Source organism: Pelodiscus sinensis, chromosome 31 (assembly GCF_052426305.1).
Source record: "Pelodiscus sinensis isolate ZL-2025 chromosome 31, ASM5242630v1, whole genome shotgun sequence".
Lineage (NCBI taxonomy): Eukaryota > Metazoa > Chordata > Testudines > Trionychidae > Pelodiscus > Pelodiscus sinensis.
The window spans coordinates 16,436,732-16,463,195 of NC_143082.1; the positions used below are offsets into that span (position 1 = coordinate 16,436,732).

The 26,464-nt window shown below is 55.4% G+C and overlaps 1 protein-coding gene and 1 long non-coding RNA gene across 6 annotated transcripts in view; one reads left to right on the top strand and one right to left on the bottom strand.

Annotated features, from left to right (window-relative positions):
* Positions 1 to 26,464, bottom strand: part of VDR (vitamin D receptor) — a 74,923-nt gene that overhangs the window by 26,373 nt on the left and 22,086 nt on the right. For 4 of the 5 annotated variants that reach the window (XM_089774781.1, XM_089774780.1, XM_089774779.1 and 1 more), the window contains 3 exons: positions 22,465 to 22,536; positions 19,128 to 19,284; positions 3,404 to 3,534 (listed from right to left, as the gene is read on the bottom strand). In XM_089774781.1, the coding sequence (XP_089630907.1) occupies positions 3,404 to 3,534; positions 19,128 to 19,284; positions 22,465 to 22,528 (352 nt within the window). In that variant the 5' untranslated portion in view covers positions 22,529 to 22,536. Of the gene's footprint in view, positions 1 to 3,403; positions 3,535 to 19,127; positions 19,285 to 22,464; positions 22,537 to 24,619; positions 24,772 to 26,464 lie in introns of all 5 variants that reach the window. The other variant, XM_089774783.1, reaches the window with a different exon arrangement.
* On the top strand, positions 11,770 to 15,743 carry LOC149520927 (uncharacterized). The gene is made up of 2 exons (XR_016348170.1): positions 11,770 to 11,835; positions 13,217 to 15,743. It is a non-coding gene; the product is annotated as an uncharacterized LOC149520927 (long non-coding RNA).

The following is a 26,464-nucleotide window of genomic DNA, read 5'->3' on the forward strand; positions in this document are numbered from 1 at the left end:
GCAGCACCACGAAGTGCTGGTGTGGACTCAGCCTTGGAGTACGAGCTTTGCAGTCAAGGCATAACCTTTGGAAACTGCAAAGTAGCTGCAAACAAACATCCATGCAGCCTCATTGCTAGCCAGGGTTCACAGGGCCCTTGTTTCTCTTTCCATTGGACTCGCCCACTAACTTTAAAACAAGTTTTACTGGAATCTGCCTAGTTGTTAGAAACTCGTTGATTTTTCCATGTGCTGAGACACAAGTATCGTCTGAAGCATTCCGGTCAGCGCTGGTTTCCTTACGGGCCAGAGGTGAGATTCCTGGGCTGCGCCCAGTTACATAACGAAGCTGGTTTTCCCCTCTCCTGCATGGAGAGCGTTTCTAGGAAAGAGGCTCTCTAAAGGCCGGGGCTGCACAGTTTTAAATCCTTCAGTCACCCCCACAGGGAATGCAGAGGGAATGGGGAGCTGGCTGGAAGAGAACACTGACTCGGACAAAAGCCACAGGGCACATCCCACCACTGGTCCTGTCTCAGCAGGGATGTGGCTAAGAGGCAAGCGCCTCCGAGGTGCACACCCCACTCCCCTCAGGAGAAGGGGGGCAGCAGCTCTCAGCAAGATTCACCCCACTCCAAAAAGCCATGGGAAGAAGTCGAGCCTGCTCCCCCCACACCACACTACGTATCATTTATACCTGCGCCAGCTGGGCGCAATACGCCGATAGCCCATTTCCTGGGGCGGAACAGGCAGGTGCAAGGCTGTGGTGAGCCAGGTGCAGGGTCCTGTGGCTACTTGCGCAGGTTTGCCCTACACACAACACCCGCGCTCGGGAGGAAGCCGGAATCAGGAGAACAGGGCTCTGGGAGGCTTCCTAACGACGGGGGATCGGTTTGGGTTGACGGCGTGAACGGAGGGAGGCGAACGAGCAGACTCCGAGGACACGTGTGTATTAGGCTTTATCACGGAATGGGCGAATTCAGACAAGTGACTGTTTTGACAACACGCGTTTGAACGCAGACGAGCTACTCCCCAGGCCTCTCCCTCACACAGTTGGGTGCTAGCAAGGGGACTCAGGTCACAGACCAGAGCTCCACTCAGCTCCTACCAACGAGACAGGCCAGGAGGAACGCCACAAGGACAGGCCACGGCACAGTCAGATGCGCCTGTGGGAGGCTTTTAAGCACAGGCAGAGCAGCAATATTCAGTGGCTGGATCAGCGCCCGTGCCAGCACAGAAAAGCCTCCATGGCAAGGAGTGGGCGGGCTGTCAGGCCCGTTCTTCAGAGGGCCAAGTGGGACGGATACAGCCACTGCCATGCAGCTCAGACACGGACCCAGCGCCACCTCCACAACCACTATGGGAACCAGAACCCAATGAATCTCCACCCCTGATCAGCGCCGCACCGAACCCCCCCCCGGCATCCCGCTGTAGGCTAACCCAGGCTCTGGAAAACACGGAGACACTGGGGAAACCCAAGTGCAGGGACACGCGGCCCCTTTCAATCCAGGACACGGCGGAGCAGCCACGACCCGCGTGCAGCTCGAGGGGGGGGACGTTTCCCAGGTCACAAGGCCCCCTAGGAAGGAACGTGCTTCAAATAGGGAATCCCATCTAACTCGCTAACTGGTTAAATGTTAAGTTTAACTGATTAAACGGGGTTGGGGGGGAGCGGCTGCCTCCCTCCCTGGCTCCTTCCTGCCCCATGTTGGGCTGCTGGCTCCCAGTCCATGCAGTCTGGGCTCGGCAGCCTCGCGAGCGGCCAGAGCAGCTCTTGGCGTAACCGTTAACCGTTCATATCCCCAGTCTCGAAGACATTTCCTTCACTTCCCTGGCATTGAACGGTGGCGAATGGTTTTGTAAACAAGACAGAGCAGCTACTTCCAAGAGCAGTCCTGTTTGTGCTTTAGCATGGCGAGGGCAAGGCTGAGCTTAACCTCAAATGGCTTTTGGACCGCCCTACTTCTATGGGCCCTGGATTTTTACATCAAGCAGCCCGCCTGTTTCTGCTGCCCGGAGAACACGCAAACAGGGTTTCAAAGACGGGCCAGGTCCAAGAGACACTCAGCTGGGAAGCGGAAAGCTTGGATTTCGAAAGGAAATCGCCAGAGATTAGAGGAACACGAGACACTTGGAACTTGTCTAGGAAGGGAGATGGCACACAAGGTATTTCAATGATGAGGTTACGGGGGTAAGTTGATCTAGTGCAGGGTTTTCAAAGCTGGGCCGTGGGCCCGCCTGGGTAAGTCACCGGTGGGCCCTGAGACACTTGGTTTATCTAAGCGTCCGTAGGCATGGAGCCTGGAGGCGCCCACTGGCGGCGGTTTGCCATTTCCAGCCAAGGGGAGCTGCGGGAAGCGGTGTGCGGGGGGGCCACGACCCAGCTTTGAAAGCCCCTGATCTAGCGCAGTGTGTCTGCATTACGGCGTCCCTACATGCATGGGTACGAGGCCCTATGATTGGGAGCAACGTGTGAGCCGACTGCACAAATTCTCCTTTCAATCCCGGTGAATGCGAAAAGCTCAGCTCAGAGCCGGGAACCTTCTTCCCCATGAAGAATCGCGGCCTAGTGACACCCCAAATTAGGAATGAAGTGAGCAAGAGACGCATGAAACGGTCCGCACGTGCCTGCAGGCTGCTGCCTTCTTTGGCCATTCCACGGCAGTGACGAGGGATTCTGAGCATCTCCATGGCTGGTGCTTACCCGGAGATGCATCTCAAAAGGAGCCTGACAGTCAGAGGGCAGGAGCAGCCCGAGATCATTGTGCACGTCATCCATGCCCAGGAGCTGGGGCAGGACTTGGCAGTTCGAGATCAGAGGCAAGGGTCAGAAGCCAGGAACCGGAGCCCAGGGTCAGGACTGGGTTACTGGAGTGGGGAAGGCTGGGAACAAGCAGACTCAGGCCCTGGGCGAGTGGTTTGACTGGCCTACGGACTCTTCCAACCAACCAGGCCACTCACGCTTGGCTTGCTAGGGTGCCCGGGGACTGGAGCTACTGGTTGGCGCTCAGCCCTGCTTCAAAACAGGCCTCTTTCCAAGGTGCCCCAGGAAACAAGAAGCCTCCGGAGACCCGCTAGTCACTTGGGAAGGTTTAGGCCAGCGGTTCCCAAACTTCTCTGCATCACGCACCCCCAAATAGCAGCAAAACTTGTTGAGGAGAAAAAGGGAACTGACCAGGGCGGAAAAACAAAAATAGCAGCAAAATTGGGGAGGAGGGAGGGGAGAAGAGGGCCGAGGGGGGACTGGCCCGCCCCCCCGTTTGGGAAGAGGGCCGAGGGGGGACTGGCCCGCCCCCCGTTTGGGAACCCAACGGTTTAGGCTGGAGAGTTGTCAGAGCGACCCGAGGGATTCGAGGCCACGAGAGCCCGCCCTGAACTACTGCGCAGCGCTGGTCAGCACCGAGGCAGGGCACCGCCGCTTACTCACATTCTTTCATCATGCCGATGTCCACGCAGCGCTTCAGCCGGCAGGCCTGGCAATGCCGCCGGTTGTCTTTGGTGATCTTGCAGTCGCTGTTGAACGGGCACGTGAACATGGCTTTTCTTTTCATGCTCCTCCTGCAAGTAAAACACCAACAAGAGGCTTGTTTGCTGCTCAGGAAGCACGGACGCTGTGTGGGGAGACTGCTGCAGAGCACTGCGTGGGGCAGCGGGAGGGCTCTCCCCGATTCAGCCATGCTGGCCAATCACACGGGACTGGGATTTTAAAAATGGTCAATTTCATGATTTCAATCTGAAACTTCCTGGTGTTTATTCTTAAGAGACTGGAGGGGGGTTGGGCGCTGCTACCTTCCTTCTGCCCCGCTGCTGGCGGCAGCGCTGCCGCTGGAGTTGGGCAGCTGGAGAGCAGCAGCTGCTAGCCAGGGGCCCAGCTTGAGGGTGGAGCTGCCAGCAGCCGTGCAGAAGGAAGGATGGCTCAGTATGGTACTGCCACCCTTCCTTCTGCGCTGCCTTCACGGCTGGGTACCCAGCCAACACTGCACCCACCCCTCTCCAGCTGCCCAGCGCAGAAGTAAGGGCAGCAATACTGTGACCCTCCGAAAATAACCTTGTGATCCCTCCGCAACTCCCACTTTGAGACCTGCCGGGCTCCCCCGTGACATCTAGAACATGGGGGAAGAATACAAAACCCCCGACTTCGGGGGAGAACACTCAATTTCACAGACCAGGACACATTTTGCATGCCCTACTATATTCACAGTCCCTCAAACCCAGCTCTCCAGGGAATGGGCTGTGGGGTGAGGACTGCCAGGATGAGCCAGAAAAGTCCTCTATGGTGCCACTGTTCAGTCTGTGAGCTTTGCATGTTTAAATAGCCTTTTAAAAAAAGTTTGAAGGACAGTCACAATTAGCATGTATCTATGGGTTCTTTTAAAGGTTTAAAATGTCCAAGCTGCTCAGAAGGAAAAAAAGGGCTTCTTGTCAACAAGTACATCATGTACTAGAAACAGGAAAATATTAGCCACAGTTTAAATGTCAGTTTTGGATATTGTGAAATTGGACAGAAAAGAGTGGGCAGGATTTACAGAAAAGTACAGAACTGAACCACAGGCAGCAAAAGCAAAGGAAACCAAACCAACTTGGAGCGTAGGTCAGCCTGTGCCTAGCAAGGGACTTGCAAAAGCAGTGGAGACTATTAAACATTTACCAGGCTTTATAGCCTACTGGCTGGAGTGCGAGACACAATCCCATGGCAGGGCATGGGTGAAATCACAGCACGTGTCCCCTCTCAAATGCCCATGCCCTGTGCTGTGCGGGCGCATGGCATGAAGATTTGTAATGCAGGGCACTCAGAGTCCTAGGTCCCAACAAGGTGGAACTTGTCCTCTGACCAGTACTGGATTTCTCAGGGGGCAGGGACCGATTTTTCTAGCCCAGAACGGTCCTAGGGCTCCGAAGCGCTGCCACTACAACACTGCACAGCGTGTGCGGTTTTAAAGACGAGCAGGGGCATTGGCGTGCTCCTCTATTGCGCTGTGCGACACGGGAACCCACCCGCCTTGCTGCGGCTGAAGAGTGCAGTGCAAGGTGCAGCCCAGCTGCGAGCAGACACAAAGTGCCCTGGGGAAGCGCCGTAGTTGGCGATGGACACGAATACCAAATGCACCCTAGAGAAAGGAGGGGAAGTGTGACGGTGTCTCCAAGCAGAGCTCTAAGCCAGGAGGGCACTGGGAGCGGTGGCAGCCCAGGCCTGGACGCCTACCCTGGAATTTTACAGCCCAGCAGAAAAGCCCTGGGAGCCCCAGCCAGATGAAGTGGGCCAGGGACAGGCGCGGTTACAATTTATAATCAGGGCGGATGCAGCCCCCAGCTCCCGACTGTCCCCAGCTGCAGAACCCTGTCCCCACTGGCACTCTGTCCCCTGCTGCAGAACTCTCCCCTCCCAGCACCCTGTTCCCTCTCCCCTGCCCCCAGCCGCAGAACTCGGCCCCCACAAATGTAAAATTAGAAATGCTTCATTTTAGATGTAAATAGCATGAATAAAAAACAGACCGTTTATTTCATAACTATAAACACGTGATTTTAATTTTATACATCGCATCATTTAAAAATAAACTGTTTATCAGAGTGTGTAAGTAAAGGCTGGGGATAGCAAGTGATGGACAGGAGAATTGAGAGGGCGGGGCTTCCAGGAAGGGGCGGGGCTTCAAGGAGGGGCAGGGCGGTAGGTCGTCGCCTGTGCTGAGATTTAAAAAGTGATCTTGGGTGTAAAAAGGTTGGAGAGCCCTGCTCTAATAGGCCAGTAGGAGCCAGACCCGGATGCTGTTCCTGGTGGGTTTCCGTGGGTATCTTACTTTACTACTCCATGACCATTTCCCTTCCTGGCCTTTGTCTTGTCTCCTTGGATCGTAAGCCCCGCCACATGGGCTCTCGCTGTACTTCTGTGCAGTGCCTAGCACAATGGGGCAGCCCATGGCAACACCAGACCGGACAGGAACACGAGTGGCCCAGCGCTGCTTCCCTTCAAGTTCCTCCCACTGGCATTTCAGCGCCACTCTCGGTGGCTTGGGCCACGGCTCAGCAGGAGGCGGAGGAGAGAGCATCTCAAAGCAAATACTGGCATGGCCCAAAGCCGGCAGTGGGGTTTCCCGTTTGACCTTGCAGCCCTGATCCACTTGTGCCAACCAGGCTACTCCAGGAAGGTGGAAAGAGGCCCTGCAAGAGCGACATTACACGGAACAGGTTTGGGGTCATTTAACCAAACAGGGAACACAACGGTACCTAACGGATACGCTACAAGCCAAAGTCTGTTGCCTGAATAAGATCAGATGGGCCCCAAAATCTGCAATCAACTCTCCTTTGTGGCTCTGTTACTGTACTTCCTCTCCACAGCTGGGCAGGGAGACGGGGAGCAGCTTTTCTCGCCCCGGAGGAGGCGGGCGGCGAGTCCTCCGGGGCGAGAAAATCACCGTTCGTAACTGCAGATCCAACATAAGTAACTCGGGGACTGCCTGTATTTTAGGAGGCAGGGAGCTCAGCAAAATGGGTGTTTATCCTGCCGGGGGCCTCCAGGTTCCTGGGATACAAGTCAATGAAATACAGTACTTGGGGTTTTGCGCTTGGGGTCTCTTGTAACAGCTGCATGCAGAGCAGCAGTGGCAAACAGCAGGGTTTCAAGAGGCTTTTTAAAAGCAAGCCTTAATGCTCAGAGCACATGGGGGCCTGCGTCTCTATGACAAAGGAAACACTTACAGAGTCAGCACAGTGAGGGAAGACGGCCGACCCACAGACGCGCAGGCTGTCCGGCTCCGTCCTGCCACAGGGTATTTTATGAAACTTACAGAACCAGCCACTTCAAGGGTCCCTCCAGGCATACCGCTGAAAATTAAAATGAACCAAATCCCTTCCCGTGCTAATCCTCTCCTGTGCAGGCCTGAACAGGCTCTGGATTCAACTAAAAGCCAAGTGCATGTCAGCGCATGCCACACAGAGGTTTGGGGGGCCTGGGCATAATCTGAAACCCTTCAAAAGGACTTGCACCAGCTCCCCAGTGCGGGCGTTACAACCAGTCACCCGGGATTGCTGCACTACTCCGGTCTGGCCAAGCTGGCCCGAGAGGCCACAGCGGAGCGCAGGGTTCCAGGGCAGGAAGGATCGTCCCCTCAAAGCCCGGAATGTACCGGCTTGGCTACCAGTGAGAAAGGGGAGATTCCTTCCCCACGCACTCTGATCAGCGACGCGGGGGAGGCTGGAACGAAGAGCGCGCAGACGCGTGTGGCTGCAGGAAGAACTTCAATCGCATTCCACTAACCGTGGGCAGTTCTCAGTACGCTGGCTTGGAAACCCACCTGAGCGCCTGCCGCACTGAAAACTAGGCCCGCCATTTAAGAGACGTTTGAAAAGACTTTGGTTTCAAACCTGGGCCAAGATCCTGGATTCTAGGGGATACTCCAATTGGCGCCCAGGAGGCAGAGAGCTCGTTAGGGCAGGCAGTCTCCTTCTGAGGTTTAATTACAGAGCCTATCAGTGAGATCCTGTTCCCTGACTGGGACCCCTCGAAGGGGCTTCTACAATACAAGGAAGCAGTATCACTCCCAAGGCAGCATTTCCGCAACGTTTTTTATGATGTACCCCTTAAAAACTGTAAGTATCCCCCGTGTACACACATTTTTTCCTACCCTTGCAACACATTTGTTTAAACAACCTAATCGTAGCCAGGCGGGCGATGAAAGTTTTGGGTGTAAAAAGTACAAAAATAATAAAGCGCTGTCAAACAAACAACAATTCCGTTTTCTCCAAGTGTCAGTTGTGTTGACGTGTCCCCCAGACTTGAGTACCCCTCGGGACTCGTACCGCGGGGGAGAAACACCGCCCTGGGGCTCTGGGCCACTGCCCCTGCGAAGGAGTCAGCCCCCCAGACTCGTACCGCGGGGGAGAAACACCGCCCGGGGGCCCTGGGCCACTGCCCCTGCGAAGGAGTCAGCCCCCCAGACTCGTACCGCGGGGGAGAAACACCGCCCGGGGGCCCTGGGCCACTGCCCCTGCGAAGGAGTCAGCCCCCCAGACTCGTACCGCGGGGGAGAAACACCGCCCGGGGGGCCCTGGGCCACTGCCCCTGCGAAGGAGTCAGCCCCCCAGACTCGTACCGCGGGGGAGAAACACCGCCCGGGGGCTCTGGGCCACTGCCCCTGCGAAGGAGTCAGCCCCCCAGACTCGTACCGCGGGGGAGAAACACCGCCCGGGGGCTCTGGGCCACTGCCCCTGCGAAGGAGTCAGCCCCCCAGACTCGTACCGCGGGGGAGAAACACCGCCCGGGGGCTCTGGGCCACTGCCCCTGCGAAGGAGTCAGCCCCCCAGACTCGTACCGCGGGGGAGAAACACCGCCCTGGGGCCCTGGGCCACTGCCCCTGCAAAGGAGTCAGCCCCCCAGACTCGTACCGCGGGGGAGAAACACCGCCCTGGGGCCCTGGGCCACTGCCCCTGCGAAGGAGTCAGCCCCCCCAGTTTCCTTTGTTTCCCTGCAGAAAAGCGACTTGGGGAAGCCAGGGGAAGTTGCAGAAATGGCCAGGCGGTGCAGGGCAGCTGGGGGAAGAAGTAAACCGCCACAGGGTCAGTGTGGGGACTCCAGGTGCAGGCTCCTGCTCTGTGCAAGGCCCAGCTGCGTCCTAGCGGGGGAAAGACAGGACGTCTGGACTCGCTGCTCCTTGCACGTGAAGGTCAGACCCCCCCCCAGCAACCTCCTTTGGCTGCAGGAATTGCTGCAATCCCCCCCCAGTTCCTGCACCCTTACTCTGCCATAGGGGAGGGGCACTGTGCAGGGAGCTGCCTCCCTCCACCCAACCCCTGTGCAGCCCGACCTCCCGCCAAGCCCTGCCCCCACAGAGCTCTCCCACACCAACCCCCCACCCCTGCACCTGAACCCCTCTGTCCCCACACTCCCATCCCAGAGCCCCAACCAGCTGCACCTGGGCCGCCACTCACCTAGCTTGCCACAGCCTCCCTCACCCAGAGCTCCGGGCCAATGGCCTGTTTTGCAGCATGCAGGAAGCTCTGGAGGCGGGGGGGACAAGACCAAGGCAGAGCCGGAGCGGGAAGAAGCAGGATGGGGTGGGGGCTTGGGAGAAGGGATTGGGCATCTCTCAGGGCTTGAGAAGCCGGTGGTTGTGCTGCATAGCGACTTCCTACCTCCGTGCAGCCACGGCAGAGCCACCCCGCTTATGGCCACACGGTTACAGCACTCTACAGTGGCGTGGGCAGGGCGCGGGTGCGGAATCCCCTCAGGAGTCAATACGGAGGCTGCCCGCGTACCAGTCTCCTGGCCGAGGGCATTAGAGCACTAAGTTGTGGTCAGTGCTCGCGCCAGCGCATGGCACAAGGGGATCCTGGCCCAGCCAGGGTGCCAAGGGGCTGGGTAACACTCAGTGGATCTAGCGTATTCTGAAAGGGACTGGAGTTAGCAACTGCTCAATGGCTATTTATACCCCCACGTGTTCTGGGCAGAACACAAGAGACGAGATGTTAACGTGGCTCAGACTCCACCCCCCCCCCCCCACACACACACCTCCCGGCAGCTCAGTTTATTAGAAACCAAATTTTTAATTAAACACAATGAACATGTGTTGGCTTGTACCGAGTGACGGCCTGGCCTGCCGGGGAGGAGGCCGCGGGGAGAGGGTACAGGGACGTCACCAGCTAAGAGTTGCTATTTATTCATATTTTGATCTGGCTCAGTCTTTCACCGAAAGGGGAAACGTCGGACTCCAACAAACGTTCACTTTCTCTCTCTTAATTAGTACAGGGACCTTTACTGGGAAGTCGTGGGGGGTTGTGTGTGGGGGGGGGGGGGGGCTGTGTCAGTCTGTAACTTTAAAAACAACCTTTAAAAAAACCGAGCAGTCCTGTCGCACCGTAGAGACCAACACAAAGACACGGCCAGGGTCATGAGCTTTCATGGGCAAAACCCACTTCCTCAAGAGGTCTGAGCCTGCTCAGCCGTACCCCACGTCTAGCACATTTGTCAAACTGCGAAGTGTTCACTTCCTGAAAGCGGCCTGCGTCAGAACAGCAGCCTATTTATTAGTCACGATCTAGCCCCCACTGCGAGGGGCTCTCTACCCAAATTCCAGCAAGTCGTTTCAGTCCTCACCCTATGGAATTTCCCCCTCCTCCTGTGCTCGCCGCAGAGATCCGCCCCATGCCTCCTAGCTAGGTATTTCCACTGCACTGACTGCCTAGAATGGAGTCCTGGCCTACGGAGGGTGCATTTAATCAGCTAATGGACCAAGAAAGCAGTGAGCTAGGGCCAGGGGCTCTCCATCTTGCCTGCCACCAATGGGGGTAAACAGTACCCCTGCCCCAACACCCCCCCAGCCCTTGGTTGCAGTGCGGGGAAGGTGTGTGGGGGGGGGGGTGACAGAGAAAAGGCCACTTCTGGAGGGGGAGAGAGAGAAAGCCCTCTTGACTTGTCGATGGAGGGGGCTGCAGAGCTGCAGCAGAGTTAGTGCCCAGCCCTGGGAGCTAACCCCACGGCAGCGCTGCCTTTTCAACAGCTGCCAGGCTCTTACTACATTTAAAGGCTGAAGCGCAGCGGGGGGGATGGGGCACAAGCTAAGAATGAGCCAATTCCTGGCTCGCACCCGATCCCTCACTAGGCCTCTGCCTCCCCAACCCCCCCACGGAGATGGTGCTGGGGGAGGGGGGAGAGACTGGCTTTTAAGCCAGCTTCCCCTAGCACCAGCTCCTGCTCCCCCCTTGCTCCCTCTGACAGTCACTTGCATCCCTACTCCACAGGCACGACTATAATTGGAAACACATTCCCGTAGGCTAAACGTCACCCAGGTGCTAGAAACTTCCCAAGTGTAAGCCTGAGATTTCACTCGTTCTGGTTGCCTTCCATTTTGGGGGGCTCCAGCTGAGCGGCAGAGGGCCTGATTTCCATGGGAACCACATCCCCCAAGAAAAAGTTCGGCCCGAAGTTTCTCAAGCCTGGCTGCCCGCGCTGGGGAGTAGCCAGAACAAGGCCGAGTTCAGATCCTAGAGCAGATCTAGTTCAGAGCGAGCGCGTCCGTCTGGCCACGTGCGCCCCCTGAATGGTAAGAGCGAGGGCCACCGCATTCGGCACCAAGCTTCCTCTCACCCTAACCTGAAGCAAGGTCGGGTTTGGGCTGCCGGGAAGACAGGAAGTCGCTGGACTGGGACTGTTTTCCACAACATGGAAAGGGAGGGAGCTGCTGTTTAGAGGGGCACGATACCGCAGCCGCCGCACCAAGAAAGTGGGGAGCTGGGGGCCAAGGCTCACCAGTCTGGGTAAGTACTACCTCTGCCCCAAACCGCCCCCCGCAGCCCTTGGTTGCAGCACTGGGGGAAGGGGGACAGAGAAAAGGCCACTTCTGGAGAGAAAGCCCTGCTGGATGGGCCCCCCTACCCTGAGCCCCTCCTCACAATCAACCCTCACTCTTGCACTCCCCTAGCCTCCTGCCCTGCTCTCTCCCCCCATCCCCAAGGCCCTGCCCTGAATCCTGCACTCCCCCCCCATTGCCACTGTCCCGCTGTGAAGGACCTGGGCAAGGCTGGGAAAGCCTTCTAGTAAATGACTCAACAGAATCCTCCTCAAAGGGACTCTACAAATAGGGTTGCCAGATGGTTGAACCAAAAATACCAACCCCCCCCCCAACACACACACACACACACACACACACACACACACACACACACACACACAAAAGCCGGGGAAAAATTCTATTGAGGGGAAAAAAAAGAAGAAAAAAAAAGAGGTAGGACTCCTAGGGATAGGAACAGCGGAGCAGTTGAGCACTAAGGCCCAGGGAAGGCATTGCTTCCCCTTGGTCCTTAGGCTTTTTGCCAGCAGCCATTTCGTGTTCTTGTTCAAGCCAGAACTTAGCTTCCCTGAGGAACCAGGTAAGCACGGGGTCCAGAGGCGGGAGGCTGAGGGTGTCAGGGCCCGAGGCAGGGAAAGGGGGAAGGAGGCCGGGGAGCTGGGCCCAGGCGCTAGGATTGCCAGGTGTCCGGTATTTTCGCCTCCTGGCCAGGAAAAACAAATTAGAAAATACCGGACATTTTAGGTGTCTGGTATTTTCTGATTTTTTTTTTGAACCAGACAGGAGGCGAAAATACTGGACTGTGCAGGCCAATACCGGACACCTGGCAACCCTACTTACAAACACTCCTGCCCTCAGCTTCAGTACACAGGGAAGCCTGGAAGGACCAAAGACTTTTCTAGTGTGCAATGAAAGTCGTCAAACTTCTGCACCAAGATTTCCAAGGACCCCAGGCAGGGAAAGGCCTGCTGCCAGCCCGCCCTTTGGACCACGTGTGGCGTCAGCTCGCATGCCCCCGCAGACCAGAACAGTAGCAATGTCAGCGTGGCCTCTGACTGGACACTAGCAAGGGCGTGCACTCGAAAGGCTTAAAGTCAAGCCCCTCGCCTGGAAGTCAGCTGGGAGGTTCTGCAGCTCACTGCACAGGAGACCTTCCTGCATACAAACAGAAAGAGCTGTCCCGTGGCGCGGGGACCAGAAGTGTAATTCAAAGGGTGCAGCTAGCAATTAGAGCTCTCCTTGCATGCTTCAGTATTGCTAAACGAACCGCCAACACATCTCACCGCACACAGAGGGAAGTCACACCTAGATGCTGAGGAGTGCTGAAATGAATAGGTGGGAAGGGCAGGCCCAGCGAGCAGGCAGGAAATCCCACTGGCAACTTGGCAAGAGAACGAACACGAGAAAGGGAAAGTGCTTGGGTCAGCTCCACAGTTCCTGCGTCAACCGTAAGCACATCTCAGCCCCGCCCTTCGCGGTCTCGGCTGAGGCAGCTGGAAGCCTGAAATCAGGCCCTGTTTCTTTCCCCTTCCTAGGGAAGGGGTATGGGTTTTAAAAAGGAACTGTGTATGGATACTGGGGAAAGTGAACCAGCCACCCCAGGAGACTAAAGATGCTCTTAACCCCACCCACCGGGTTGGTCCTCGGGGAGAGCTGGTCCGGGGACACAGAAAAGCCCCCCGAAGAGCAGGGCTCTGTTCTAGCGAAGAGCAGCAGCGCGGCTGTTCGAGGGGTGGGCATGGCGACTGCACCGCTAAGGACATGCATGTTTGTCCCAGGCACACGTGAGCAGCAGACATACGGCAAGGTTACAAGGGGCCCAGGGATTGGCCGTTGGTGGCACCCACTGAAAGGCTGGTGCTGGCAGAGCTGGCGTTCCTTGGCAAGCCTTTGGTCTGCGCCCATGTATCCGTTTGCAGAAGAAGAATTTCTGCAAACGCCATCCTGCATTTTCGTTACAGATTCCAGGGACTGGGTCACAAATGCAACAGGCTCAACTGCACCCTGCCCCGAAACGCATTTATCGAGGACCCAAACTGCATTCCTGCCAAGAAGATTTAGCACCGGCCTGTTCAGCCCAACCTCTGAACCGAGACAGGAGAGGGAAAAAGTCCGGAGGGGCAGTTTGCGCCTGGTTTCTTGCTTCTCGCTCTCGGTTTTGTCTGCAGACGTCTCATTATATCCCTTAAACAAGCAGCCAAACAGCTCGTACAGATGTTTCGCCTGCAGGCATACCTTGCCGGGTGGAACTCTCTGGCCTGACTTTTGCAGAAGGTCTTTATGGTCCTTTCTGGCCCTGAAATCTAGGAGCCTACGTCACTGCTCTGTCATGTTTTCAGCATGTCTCGAGCAGAGCACCGTTTGCTCTTTGGAAATGTTCCCATAATGCCACAGCGACACAAGCTCCTTCATAACAGCAGACCTGCCAATGCACGAATCAGTCACGAGAGAACGGGCTTTCTGAGCCGCACTCGGGATCGCCGGCTGCAACCCTCAAGTGTCAGGACTTCTTCCTCCCAGCAACGGGCAAAAGCCAAGCCTGACGTCTGAACGTGCTATCGGGCTCAATCCTTTTAAAGATCATGGTCAGCCAGCCCCAGGGTTAGCACCGGTAGCCTATGGAGGACAGCAGTAGCCCCTCCTTCGAGGAGGGGCCCCAGGCGATTGGGGGGAGGGGCCGGGTGTCAGTAGATGTGGGACCCAGAAGCATTTTAAAAGCTCAAACCAGAAGAGAATCCAATTTTCGGGCTTAAATTCATGAGAATTTGTATCATCTCATGATTTGTCAATGGGGAGGGCTGGCAACACTGCCTAGGTAAAACATGCCAGAGCCAACAGATGCCCTTCTACACAGAAGTTACCGTACAAAGGCAGGAGCTAGAAGTGGGGTGGGGGGCAGTCTGTGGGTGGAATCCTTTAAGATCACTGGGGCGTTAGAAGTTTTAGAAGGGGAGGAAAAACACTTCCTGAGCATTACTGATGAGCACCCAGCAGAGTTAAACCTGAGCTAGCCAATATTTTTTGGAAATTTAAAAGTCAACCTTTCAAAGTTATGGGGAATTAAAAAACAAACAAACAAAAAACTGTAAAAGCTTCCAACCAGCTAAGCTGGGGGTGGGGGAGGCAGGGGAAGTGGAGAATTTTGGGAACAGTCCAGGGCACAAGACCGGGGGTAAAGCACAAGTGGAAGCAAGACTATGATTGGGCAGAGCCTCGAGAAGAGGCTACAGAGCAGGACTGATGAAGGGGAGAGGAATTTGGCATGTGGGCATCAGTCAAAGACTGATGGGTGGAAGGAAAGTGATCTCAGCAATGACCTGTTGGGACAGATGGGAGCAGGGAAGGGAGATTAAAAGCAACTGGGGTAAGTGATAAGGTTGGTAGGGACCAGAATAGGGCCCAGGGGCGGAGGGTTCTGGAGAGAAGGGATAGAACTCGAAAGAGGACAAGCCATGGAGAAAAGCCGACAGACTTGGGTGATCGGTTAAGGGAGAAAGGGATGAAGAGATTGGAGACAGATTCTTAATTTGGCTAAACCGGTGTCAATCCAGAGTAACTCCACTGACACCAGGGCAGTGACTCCAGAGCTATTCCGGTTACGACCAATTTAACATGGTTAAAGAGATTCTGAGCAAGCAGCCAGGGCCCAACACGTGCCTGTAAGTGTCACTAGTGCACCGTGTAACTGACTTGAGACGCCAGTTGGCCAAAGGTTATCTAGCATCTGTCAGCCCTAGAGGCTAAGTACACGCCAGCACCTCTGAAGTGTCGGGACTAAGAGGCACGCCTAGGCCCTGCTGGGCTCAGGCACTAACGGCCATGTCTCAGGCCTAAAGCACAAGGCCCATGCGAGCAAAGCAGCCCGGTGTCATGTCAGAGACACCCCGGGCCCACCACTGTGCTCGAGGGGACAGGGCCCCTCAAGCTGCTCACGAAACAGGCTGGCCCAGGGGCCTGTGCGGCACAGACTGGATCAATGCAGAGACCAGCCGCCTTCAGGAAAACCCGCGTCCTGCCGCTTTGGTAGAGCCCAGCTCCTGCAGCCAGGCCATGCCCAGGGAATGCCTCGGCCCTCCTCAAAACTCTCTAACCAGGGTGGGCAATCATTTTTGGTGGGGAGCCACTCCAAGATTTTGAAAAGTGGTCAAGAGCCACGCTCTTCTGTGGAGGGAATGCAGGGTCTAGGATGGAGGCTGGGTGCAGAAGGGCACATGGGGCAAGGAAGTGGGGGTGCAGGAGTCTGTGAGGTCTGAGAGGGAGTTGGGGTGTGGGAGGGGCAGGGGTGCCAGAGGCAGGCTCTGGCTGGAAGGCGCTTACCTAAGTGTCTCCTGGCCAGCAGCCCTGCAGCACCCCAAGGCAGGCTGGGCTCCCTGCCTGCTGCAGTCCCAGATCATTTTAAACTGCAGGCTGTTCCCTACATGTGGCTCTCAACTTCGGGGGGCGGCGGGGGGGGGAGAGAGGTTTGCACTGTTTCCTCCCCCCCCCCCCCCCGACTAATCTCTCAACTCCTATTGGCTGGTTATTTCCAGCCAAAAGAAGCAGAGAGATTGGTTGGGATCAGTTCCTTTTGGTGGATTGTTTTTAGCAAATAGGAGCTGAGGATTGGGCTGGGGGTGGGGAGATCACATGAAGCCACCTCCTCCCTGCAGAGCGGATCGCTTGACAGACCGCGCTTTAAACCGCGGCAGCTGCGTGCCTGAGGGTCCCAGGAGGGCGGTCCGCAGGCTGGCTCCGGCTCCCGGGCCATATTTTGCCCAGCCCTGCTCTAAGCTCAGGATGGGAAGAGAGCAAGAAAGGCCACGGAAGCCACTAGCAGTCCCACTTCTGCCATTTGCTTTATGTGGCAGGCACTCACCTGCTACCACAAAGGGCAGGAGCACAAGCTACTCTGCCACGCTGTCCCTGGGCTCCCTCGCGCTCCGCACTCCTGTCCAGTGAGCACCGAGGGGCAGGGAGCCGGGCTGGACTCTCCCATGGAAGTTCCTTGCCCCTTTAGCAGCAGCTTGCCAGGAGAGGCAGGTGCAGGACCCAGGAGGAGGCAGCTGCAGATCGGGGTGGAACTGGCTCTGCCCCAGTTGCTTGCCTCCTGCCAGAGTGCATTGTAACTGCTTCCGTCACACCCAGCACAGCCGGTCCTGATGGGAGCTGCCTCCCGGGCAGGGGCTGGAGAGGGCCTTAGACCACGAAGATCAGCAGGGCCACAACACAGAGCAGCTCGTCAACAGGCAGAGTCGCTCTCCAACGAGAGCAACAAGTGAGCTGCTCCTGTCGGCAGCGTCTGCCAAACTGCTGCACTGGAGTCAACATGCTGCCATTGGAAACAGAACCCCGTGGCTGGGGTAGGCAGGGTCAGGAAGCAAGAGGCCGTCACCAGTGGTAGCTATTTTATAGCGAGGAGATCTGACTGCGGGTGAAATGGCCCTGGGGAGCCTGAATTATAAACACTCAGTTCCAAAAGTCAATACATTGTAACAAAAATAAGACTGAAACCAGAATGGGTGGAGGGAGACGGGGAGGTACCAACAACTCCTCTTTCCAAACCAGTGTTACCATGGGGCTTTGAAAAGAAAGCAGCAGCAAATCAAGAAAGCACGACCTTACGTTAAAAATACCAATATTGGAGTCGGTGTGGGTCCATGGAGACCGCTTAAGAATAAGCGAGCAGTCTATGCGCCGCCTGTGTGCTGGTTCAGCTATGTTAGCTTAGAAGCAGATAAAGCTACTAGAACCATTCCCCAAGGGGATGCAATTAGGCTAGATCAACACTGTTTATATGGATATATGCACAATATTTTATATCTTTCTCTATCGTATATTTGAGAACATCTGTCTGTCTGTCCATTTGTTCAAGAACTCCTGAACGGTAAAGAGCTAGGACCATCAAAGTCAGGATGCAACGGATCATAACTTAAAGCCAGGTGAGGGTTTGGTTGGGCCAGGACAATGGGATGTTCCTGGAATGCGATTCCATTTGGTGAGAAACAAAGGGAGGGGTGTAACAGCAGGGACAGCAAGTGCACCAACCCCAGGGAACAACCCGCGGGTGAGCCATGCAGCCCCCGCCACCCCGGGCCAGCCCTGGCAAGTACAGATCCCCCAAACCTCCCAACCCCTTGCCCTGACTCCCAACGCGGACTCCTGCGCTCCCAGCCCCTGCCCTAAAGGACCCAAGTAATGCCAGGCAAGTCTTCCAGTCTAGTGTGGCCTTAGTTAGACTGAAGTTGTGCAGCTTTAGGTTGGGGTACAAAAGTTATCCTTCCGACAAACCAGTGCAGTCTGCACAAAACAAGGTCTAAGCAGGCCAAGCCCCAGGAGCAGACGCCAAACAGAAAGAGAAGCACTTGTGGGGGAAAAGCTAAGGGAGAAGGAATAAAAGGCCATTTTTCTCTTGTGTCACCATGCAGCCAGGATGTGCCCAGCTAGCTGATGACACAACATGTGCGTGGAAAGGAGCACCCAAAAGGAGAGTTACTCATTTAGCCGCAGTAATTGAGGGAAACTTTGTTTTCTAGTTAGCTGGGCTACAGTTAACCCAAGTAGAACACAAGCTACAAGGCTGGGGTATGCAAAACGTCCAGTCCAGTGACCCTGCCGTGACTGGGCTCCTTTAGCAATAGGAGTGAAGGTTTTAAAGCCCCTGCTCATGTTTTAGGCATGAAATTGACCCTCTACTCCCCACCTTGTTTAATTCTACAAATCCCACCCCACCTGCTGCTACTAGCTCATTGCAATGCTAAAGTGAGTTGTGCTCTAACTTAGTCATCCTAACTATTAACAGGTTTGGTGCAAATCAGGTTATGACTAAGAGCTGGTGTAATTAAACAAGCGACGTTCCCATGCAAATCCTCCAGTGTTGTCAGTACAGAAATATTCTGTAACTTAGATCCAATTGCTTCCATGCAGTAATTACTCGGTGAGGGGTAATTGGCATGGAGAAATCCCTATTGCCCGGAATCCTCCAAGTTCACTCAAAGCTGCTGTGGCAGCACCCGAGGGAAATTCGCCCTGAACAAGGGGGCAGTACAAAGCTTATGCATCACTTAAATCCTTTGCCTCCCTTGACTGCCCAGGAAGAGAGTTTGTGACCTGGTGCAACCTTCTGCCAAGCACTCTCGTTATAAGCCGCCCTTTCTGTGTGTGTGCGCCTATGTGCAGAGGCAGGAAAAGGCCCTGAAAGGAGAGAGGGAAGGAGCCAGTAAGAATGGGAGAGGGACACCGCGAGTGAGAAAGCGCACCAATGCGAGGGGAACACAGTGGGCCCGATTCTCATTTACACCATTCTGTAACAGGCCTCAGAGTGGGGTCAATAGAGGTTGTGCCTGTGGCAAAGCCCCTCTACGGGGCCGAGCTGTGCAAGCGAGAACCGAGGCAGCAAGGCTGTGAGGTGCTCAGAGAGGAATTCGGGATCCATGCGACAGAGCCACAGGGATATTTCCACCAGCAAAGAGGCTCAAGGGCGTCACAAGGCTGGCTTTCAAACCACGGCTGTTGTGCAGGAGTAACATGGGGCAGGAATGTTGTTCCAAGCCGTGGTGTAGTCTCCCCGCCTCAGACAGCTCCCTGGGCTCGTCCCACAAGGTCCCGCCACACAAGCCGTTTTACGTTAGCCACCAGGGCATCTTACTGCATCGAAACCTACTGTGTGGGGATGGCAGCAGAGCTGGACTTTCCAGCAGCTGTATGTGTCATGGCCTCCTGCATCAGCTCCCAGGCTTAGAGCAGGGCACAGGTCCGACCAGTTTGTAAAGCGGAAGGTCACGTACGTTTGAGCAATGATCTGAGTTCTCACGAGGAGCCAACAAGCCGAGCTGCCTCCCTGGTTAGTCAGGGCTTGGCAAGGCCGGTTTTCACTCCCCCCAAACCATCACTTACCTAAAAAAGCCTTTGCAGCCTTCACACGTCATGGCATTGAAGTGAAAGCCAGTGGCTTTGTCCCCACAGACGCCGCAGATCCGGGGAACGTTCCGATCGAACTCGCTGGCCGGGTCCGGCAGAGGGGTGCTCGCTTCCAGCAGCTCCATCTCGGAGACTGAGAAAGAGCAAGGTGGTTAGAGAGACGTCTCCAGTTCAGCAAGTTGGCACTGGGCGCCTGCTGGCTCCCTGCCAAGAGTCCGTCTGGGTTGCGCTGTGCAGCGCACGGAGGAATGTGATGGGATCACAAATGCACACGGGCGGCTTTGGCTCGGCTACCCGGCAACGGTGCTGCTAATCTTCACACCGCTCCCCTGCCACTGGGGTTGCGCAGCCAGAGCTCATCGCGTCGGCCCACTGGAGAGCGTGCAGCTTGCCCGAAAAGCCCAATTTCCCTTCTGCACAAAAGGAAGTGACCCAAGGACGCCGGCCCAGCCCGCGAGGAGACGAGCAACAGCTCTAAAGGGAATTCAGAGCTTGCACGACCTACACGACGTGCTCTGTGGACACCAGTATTAAGTGTCTAGTCTAACCTCTCTGGGCCCCTGGGCAAGGGGGGGGCCCTGCGTTCCCAGAACAGGCAGGAAGTGTGGGGGGGGCAGCAGCCGGCCCTCAGCGCTGCCCAGAGCGCGCAGCACAGTGCTCCAGCCATTGAAAGGGCCCAGGCTCCAGCTCTGCTACTGATGCAGTAGCAGAAGTGGGCCAGGAAATCGGGGCCCTTCTGAATCCCCAGGCCCCGGGACAGTTCCCTCTCCCCCCTCGCTGGTGGGCACCACAGCTGGCTCAGAGCTGCATCTCAAGTTTCCACTTCAGCAACACAAGGGCCTTTTTATGAAATTCAGTAACTCGAAAATGGCTGAAAGTGTGAAGTTGGCAGGGGGGCCAGGCCTTGCTGAGTAACCGTCCCCAGGCTCATCGGGAGGGGAGAGACACACTCGATGCAACTGAACTCGCAAGCACGCAGCAGAACTGCTCTGCTAGGGTCCGACGTTTTACCAGAGAGCACCGGCTACCCAAGGGCACTGCTCCTCAGTGGCCCAGATGTGCTTTCAAGCTGCTTCTTGATTGTGAAATTAACCTTTGGGCACTCCCGAGCCGTGGCACCAGTCCATGGACTCGGGAGAAAGACCCACATTGGAGTCTTTTGCTCTCTCCTGCCCCAGCTTCACCCAGGACATGCACGTCAGCAAGGTACTCCACTGAGGCTTCCCTTTGAGCCTCAAGAGCCATAGCGGGCAAGTGGTACTGTTGCTTTGCAAATGTTAATTCCCACCTTGCACCAGATTTTCAGACATGCTCAGCACCCAGAAGCCTCCACTGTTTTCCAGGGGAGCAGACAGCATTTGGCTGGAAGGGGAGAATCCGGGTACGTATTCAAGTACCTAGCGAGGGAGCAAAGCTAGCTCATGTTTTGAGGTGACATCCCCAGAGGCACTGCTGATAGGGGGTATTGGGTCTCATCCCCCACTCCCCAATATCAGAAATCTCAGCCCCTCTATGCCAGTTTCCCCATCTGTAAAATGCTGCTATTAACTATCACAGAGGGATTGAGCAGCTTAGTTTAAAGCCACCGACACATTTAAAATCCCCAAGCAGAAGCAGAAAGTGTTTGTTACCTGTGCTACTGCAGCGTGTGGCTTATCAGACAACATGTGCAATATGGGCATGGCACTAGGCCCTCTAACCAGCACATGATGAAGGTATCATTCCTAACATCGGATGAAGTACATTGAGTCTTTAAACGTTCTAGGCAAACTCAAAGAATGCCCCAGCCCAGACAAAAGCAACATGCAGCAGTAATATACTTGTGCTCCAGCAAAGATGGACTTTCCCTGTAAATAGCATTGAATGCTACTTACTGCAGTACAGTAACTCATGTTACTTTAGCAGCCAGGAGGGACTTGGCACATCTGATTCTCCGCTGCAGCAAGGCAGCCTTATGAGGCTATGACAGCGTCATGGGGCTCCAAGAACAGTGTAGATCTGCCCTGACGTACAGGAGAACCAGAGACAAAGTCTTCTTTTTATAAACTACTGTAACTACTGGAATAGAAAGTCTATATTCAACAGAGCACAAGATGCCTAATCGACCTACCTCCTTGCACTGGCCTCGCCAGGCTCATTAGCTGCCAACCACTACCGTGAGGAATAACAGGATTCCTTTCAAGTGATCAAAATATCTACGTCGCCTTTTGAAGGACGGCAATTGTCCTGTACAACGCTCTCTTCAGGCAGTGATCATTCAACCACCAAGACCCCAGATTCAATAATCACCTGAGCAAAAAGGCACGCTGTACAGTGGTACGGGCCTTTGCTTTTTTTTTAAATTTAAACTCAGCCATTTGTAAATTTTGATTTAAACCCGTTTTAAAAGAAACGTTTCCTGCTAAGAGAGAGCTAATCCACAAGGTGACTGGGAAGTTGCAGCTTGAAAATGGGGCACAGAAAAGCAAGCTCTTGGGTAAGATTTTCAATAGTCCTGGGCGACCAGATTCCTAAAAGGGAGTTCAGGCAGGTAGCGGATTTTCAGACGTATGCTCAACACCCCTAGGTAAAAATCTAGCCCAAGTGACTTAGGCACTCAAAAGCCTACAGCCCCATTGAAATTCTGGGCGTCTTACACTAAGGGAGGAAAACCCCGCGGCTGCACTGCTGTAGTACTGCAGTGAAGTCATTCCCTGTGCGCTAGGAGGGGTTCTCTGGTCGGTGGAACTATTACGGCTCATGGACTCAGACCTAGTCTGACCTGCACATCACAGGTCACAGAACTCGCCTGCCCACCCCTACCTGCTGGCTGCGTTACTAGACCAATCTCAGCCCCACTGCAGATACCACTGAGTCAACAGAGGAATCCTGTGGACCTAGCCACCGCTGACGGATTAGCCACACCGCTGGGACGAGCCCTCCTGTGGCTGCAGTGAGTGTCTATGTTGAAGTGCTTTAGCCCTTCCATGTCAGTATTTTAAGCGCAGGCATGTCCAATTTCACCTTTGGAAGCTGGACTGGGATGCACAAGGCATGTCAGGCTCTCTTCAAAGCTTTACCCCTGAACAGTGGACGTTTTCCACAGTAACATACATATAAAGAAAGCGCATTTAAGGGCATCTTGGAACGTCATGGAGTTAATTGATTTGTGGAACCTCAATCCCTTGAAATTCATTGCGACCGGTGCGCTCTACTCCCTTAGGGCCCTACAGAACCCCCAGCCAAGAATTACAGGGTTGAGTCCAAGCTATTTCAGAAACCCACAAAGATCTCCCTCCTTCTGGACGTACTGCAGAAACAAGCAATTCCTTACCGGCATCCAGAACATGAGCCGCACCGTCCTGGTAGAACTCCCAACAGTCCTGAAGCTGTGACATGGGACAACCTGTGGTTAAAAGCGATTGACAGTGTTACTCAAATCCGCCACAATCGTCAGGCAAGTCAAAAGGATAATCTCAGATTCTGCTTTCAGTCTGGGAATTTATTCCTGCCTTTAAATCTGAGCTAGTGACGTCGCCAGCATACATTACCTGGGTGTGGTGTTCTCAAAAATAACCCACCCCGCCCTCCCTGCCACAAAAGGTTCTTGCCGCACCATGTGGTACGGTCAGCCCTCCACGGCAGAGGCTCTCCCAGCCGTGCCTCCTGCAGATCGGCTATCAGCTATTGCTAGCAGGGCAGACTGCTCAGGCCAGGCATGTTGCTCGGAGAGTTACAGCAATGCGAGGGGGAACCCCTCCAGTGCCCGAAGACACAGGAAGACGAATCAAGGATGAGTGACGCACGGCTAGTTTCTTTCATCTCGATAACATTTTTCTATACACACACGTTTCACAACGCCGCTCGCCAAGCGCTCACCAGCGAGGCACTGGCAGGCTTGTGTCGAGCTGGCAGCACCAGCCTCGATTCAACAAGAGTCAGTGGGACCATTTACATGTAGAAAGTTAGACAGGTCTAAACCGGTGGGGGGAGGGGTTCTTGCTTTCCCTGGCTGTCCTGGGTACAGGACAATGGCAGACAGCAATGCGGGCAGTCTTGGATCCCAGAAATAATCCCACAGGTCACTTCATTAGAACTGTGTTCATTAAGCCACTGGTTCTTAAGCTGTGGGGTGGGACTCGATTTTAATGGGATCACCGGGCCCAGCATTAGATTTTTTGGGACCCAAAGCTGAAGGCCAAGCTCTACCCGCATCCCAACGGCGGGACTTAAGCGCCACCCCCTTTGGGTCATGCAGAAATGTACTTGGGGGCGCTGGGGAGGAGGGGGAAGGGAGTGCAGCAACGTAGTCTGAGAACTGCCGAACTACTCCCTGCTGCAGCTCTGCCTACTTCTCCGGGCCTGAACACCTCTGTACTTCTCAAAATCCTGCAACAGGGTCACCACGTAAGTGCTGAAAATCCCCGTGGGCACCCGGTTACCTGCGCTGCGGGCTCTCAAATATAAGACTTAGCTGAGGATACTCCAGACATATTGGTTAACATTTTGCATCTATAAAGATCTGTTGGCACATGGGAAACGTACTAGAGAGTTGGGGATAACCACCCAAATATTCTGGGAAGTCTGAGGTCTCCCTCTACCAATCTCCATAGTTAGTAGCAATTCCTGCACCTCTCGTTTAGCACGCCCCCAAAACTGTCATTGTTGCGATGTTTGAAAGCAGCACAAGAGTTAGGTGCCCAAACTCCCTAGGAAATACCGTCCCACGTGATGTCAGTCAAGTGTACCGGACCCTTATGGCCGTAAGAGTCATGCACGTACATCCACATGACTGTGCACAGCCAGCCTCTAGAAAGGGACGCTCCTAGGACCGTGACACTCCCCTTCCTCCGCTCCCTCTGGTCCCTCTCATGTTTGTTGCACCTACCAGCCCAAGGGAAGGCTGAACTGCACCTCTGCTACGAAGCCAGGGCTCCGAGTGGCCATTTCCTCTCCAGATTGTGTCCCTCCAGCTGCTGTTGGACGCAGACACTGCTCTGCTGTGAAGCCTGCCATAGCCCTGAGGCTTTCATAGAGGCTGGGGCCCAGGGCCAGCCTGGCAGAGGTCAGCACACTCAGGCTGTGGGTTACAAGACAACTTTGTACCCCAAAGATTTCAGTAAGGGTTACATTTCGGATAACGTGGTTCTAGGCACGTTTGGGTTTTCAATGGTCTGAACGGCGCACGGCAGTGCCTGCCGAAACGGGGTCTGTATTCCGTAAGCTGTGTTAAACGACACTTTTCCAGTCTCCCTATCCGACTGCAGCTCTGCTACACCGCAAAGTGGTCCTGTCAGATCTCACCCTGAGCCAGACGGTGGATGGAAGAATGCCCCAGCCCACAGATTTTGCAGACAATGCTGTTAGCGCCATAGGTGGAACTCACTCCCCCCCCCCGGGTGAGCTGGCACAGATCCGGGAGCCCGCCTCTCCAGAGACCAGTAAACAGACAGGGCTTTGGATAGAAAGGAAGAGGAGATTCAACTGACTTTGGACTTCCTTTGGATTCAGCAAGTGGGCAGGACTTTGTCCCTGGAAAAGCTCCAAGCCTTGCAGGACTGTTGGCTGGTCGGACCCAGCGTGGGGAAGAGGAGGGATTTCTGGCCTGTAGAACTTTCGTGGTTTTTCTAGGCTTTTCGTCCTAAAAATAAACGTGCTCCGCTGAGAAAAAGCTCTGTGGTCACTGGCTAAAAACACGGTCGCGGTCTCCTTGCAGAGGAGGTGCAGCCCCGCTTCAAGCTTGAATAATAATTTGTGATTGCGGGGGCACACCAAAGATCTGGAAAATGGTAACAGGCCGCACTCTCCCAGGAAAAGAACGGAGGGAGGAGGTGCGAGGTCTGGGATGGAGGTGTGTGCACAAGAGACTTTGGGGTAAGGGACTGGGCTGGGACATGGGCCAGGAGAGGTGTAGGAGGACATGCAGGGTCTGGGAGGGTGCAGGGGTGCAGAGGGCTTGAGTTACATGGGGTAGGGATGTAGGAGGGGAGCAGAGGGCTAGGGGAAAGGAGGAGCTGGCATGGCAGAGCCAGGCTCTGCCTGGGAGGCACTTACCTGGGCACACCCAGGTAGCAGCTCACAGTCAGGGTCCCTGCCCTGGCTGCAGGGGCCATGTGCGGCTCTGAACGCACACTGCCGGTCCTGCAACCCGGCCAACAGGAACTGCAAGATTTTTCTGGGAGCGGGGATAGCGCGGGAAGCCCCTCTCGCCCTCCCCCAGACTCCCACCATCCAGAGAGCTGCTCTGAACTGCATGCAGGGGCAGGGCACACAGGGAGCCTGGCAGAAGCTCCCCTGGGCTAGGGACAGGACAGCACAGTCAGGGGGCTGTGCAGCCTTAAAAGCCCGGTCAGAAGGAAGCGGGATGGAGCAAGAGTGGGCAGGTGAGACGCGACCTCAGCGCTCCATAAATCCAGCATATCAGGCCATACGGCTGCCGGGGAACATGGGCAGATTCCTCGTTGCTTGCTTGGGCTCCCTGCCCCCGGCTCTTGAAGTACAAACAACGGTCCCCGGGTTACTAGTGTTGGGTTAGAATCTCAAACCGAGCGGGGGGACGACCCAGCGGGAATCACAACTAGAGTTTACTTGCTTTTTAATTGTCGCCCAGAATCCAGGCTGTGGATTTCTCACAGCTGCCACGGTTCACAGATGCAGAGTGTTCACCCTTCGTGCTCTCGTCTGCTGGATCAGCAGGGCCGTTACACAAACCATAACCCACAGGTTTCATTAACCAGCTTACTCAGCCTCCGGAAGATGCGCCCTCCCGATCTCAATCTCTGCCAACCCGCCTACCCGCTCCTCTTCGGCCCAGCCTTGAGACGTCACTGCCACGCACTGAGCCCCAGACGCCGCACGCCCCACCTCCACGTTCTGAGAGCGACAGGACGTTGCAATGCACCCAGCATTTTGCCAAAAGGAAGGTGGCTTCCCTGGCTGAGTGGGACATTGCTCCTTCCAAGCGTCCTGCACCCTTTACCCCAGGGATGTGGCCCCTCTTGGGCCTTTGGGGCTCAGGGCTCCCCCCAGTAATGGGAAGCCCGCACTGGTGCTGCAGCCCCTCCACATTTGTGCATGGCTCCCGACTGATTTTTCTGTGTCTGCGGCCCCTGGCCCAAGAAAGGCTCCTCCCCCGCCTTAAACGCGATGGGATAAGAGCTGGAAAGCGTGGTCTGTTGCTCTCCGCATGAAGCCAGATACACGTTTGTAACCTCCCGGCGCGCCCAAGCACAGGGTGTCTGGCTGGCAGATCCCCTCAAAGAAACGGGTAGCAGCACAGCGCTGTTCTCTCCTCTCCTGCGGGGAGAAACAGCTGAGGCTGGAAGATTCAAGGT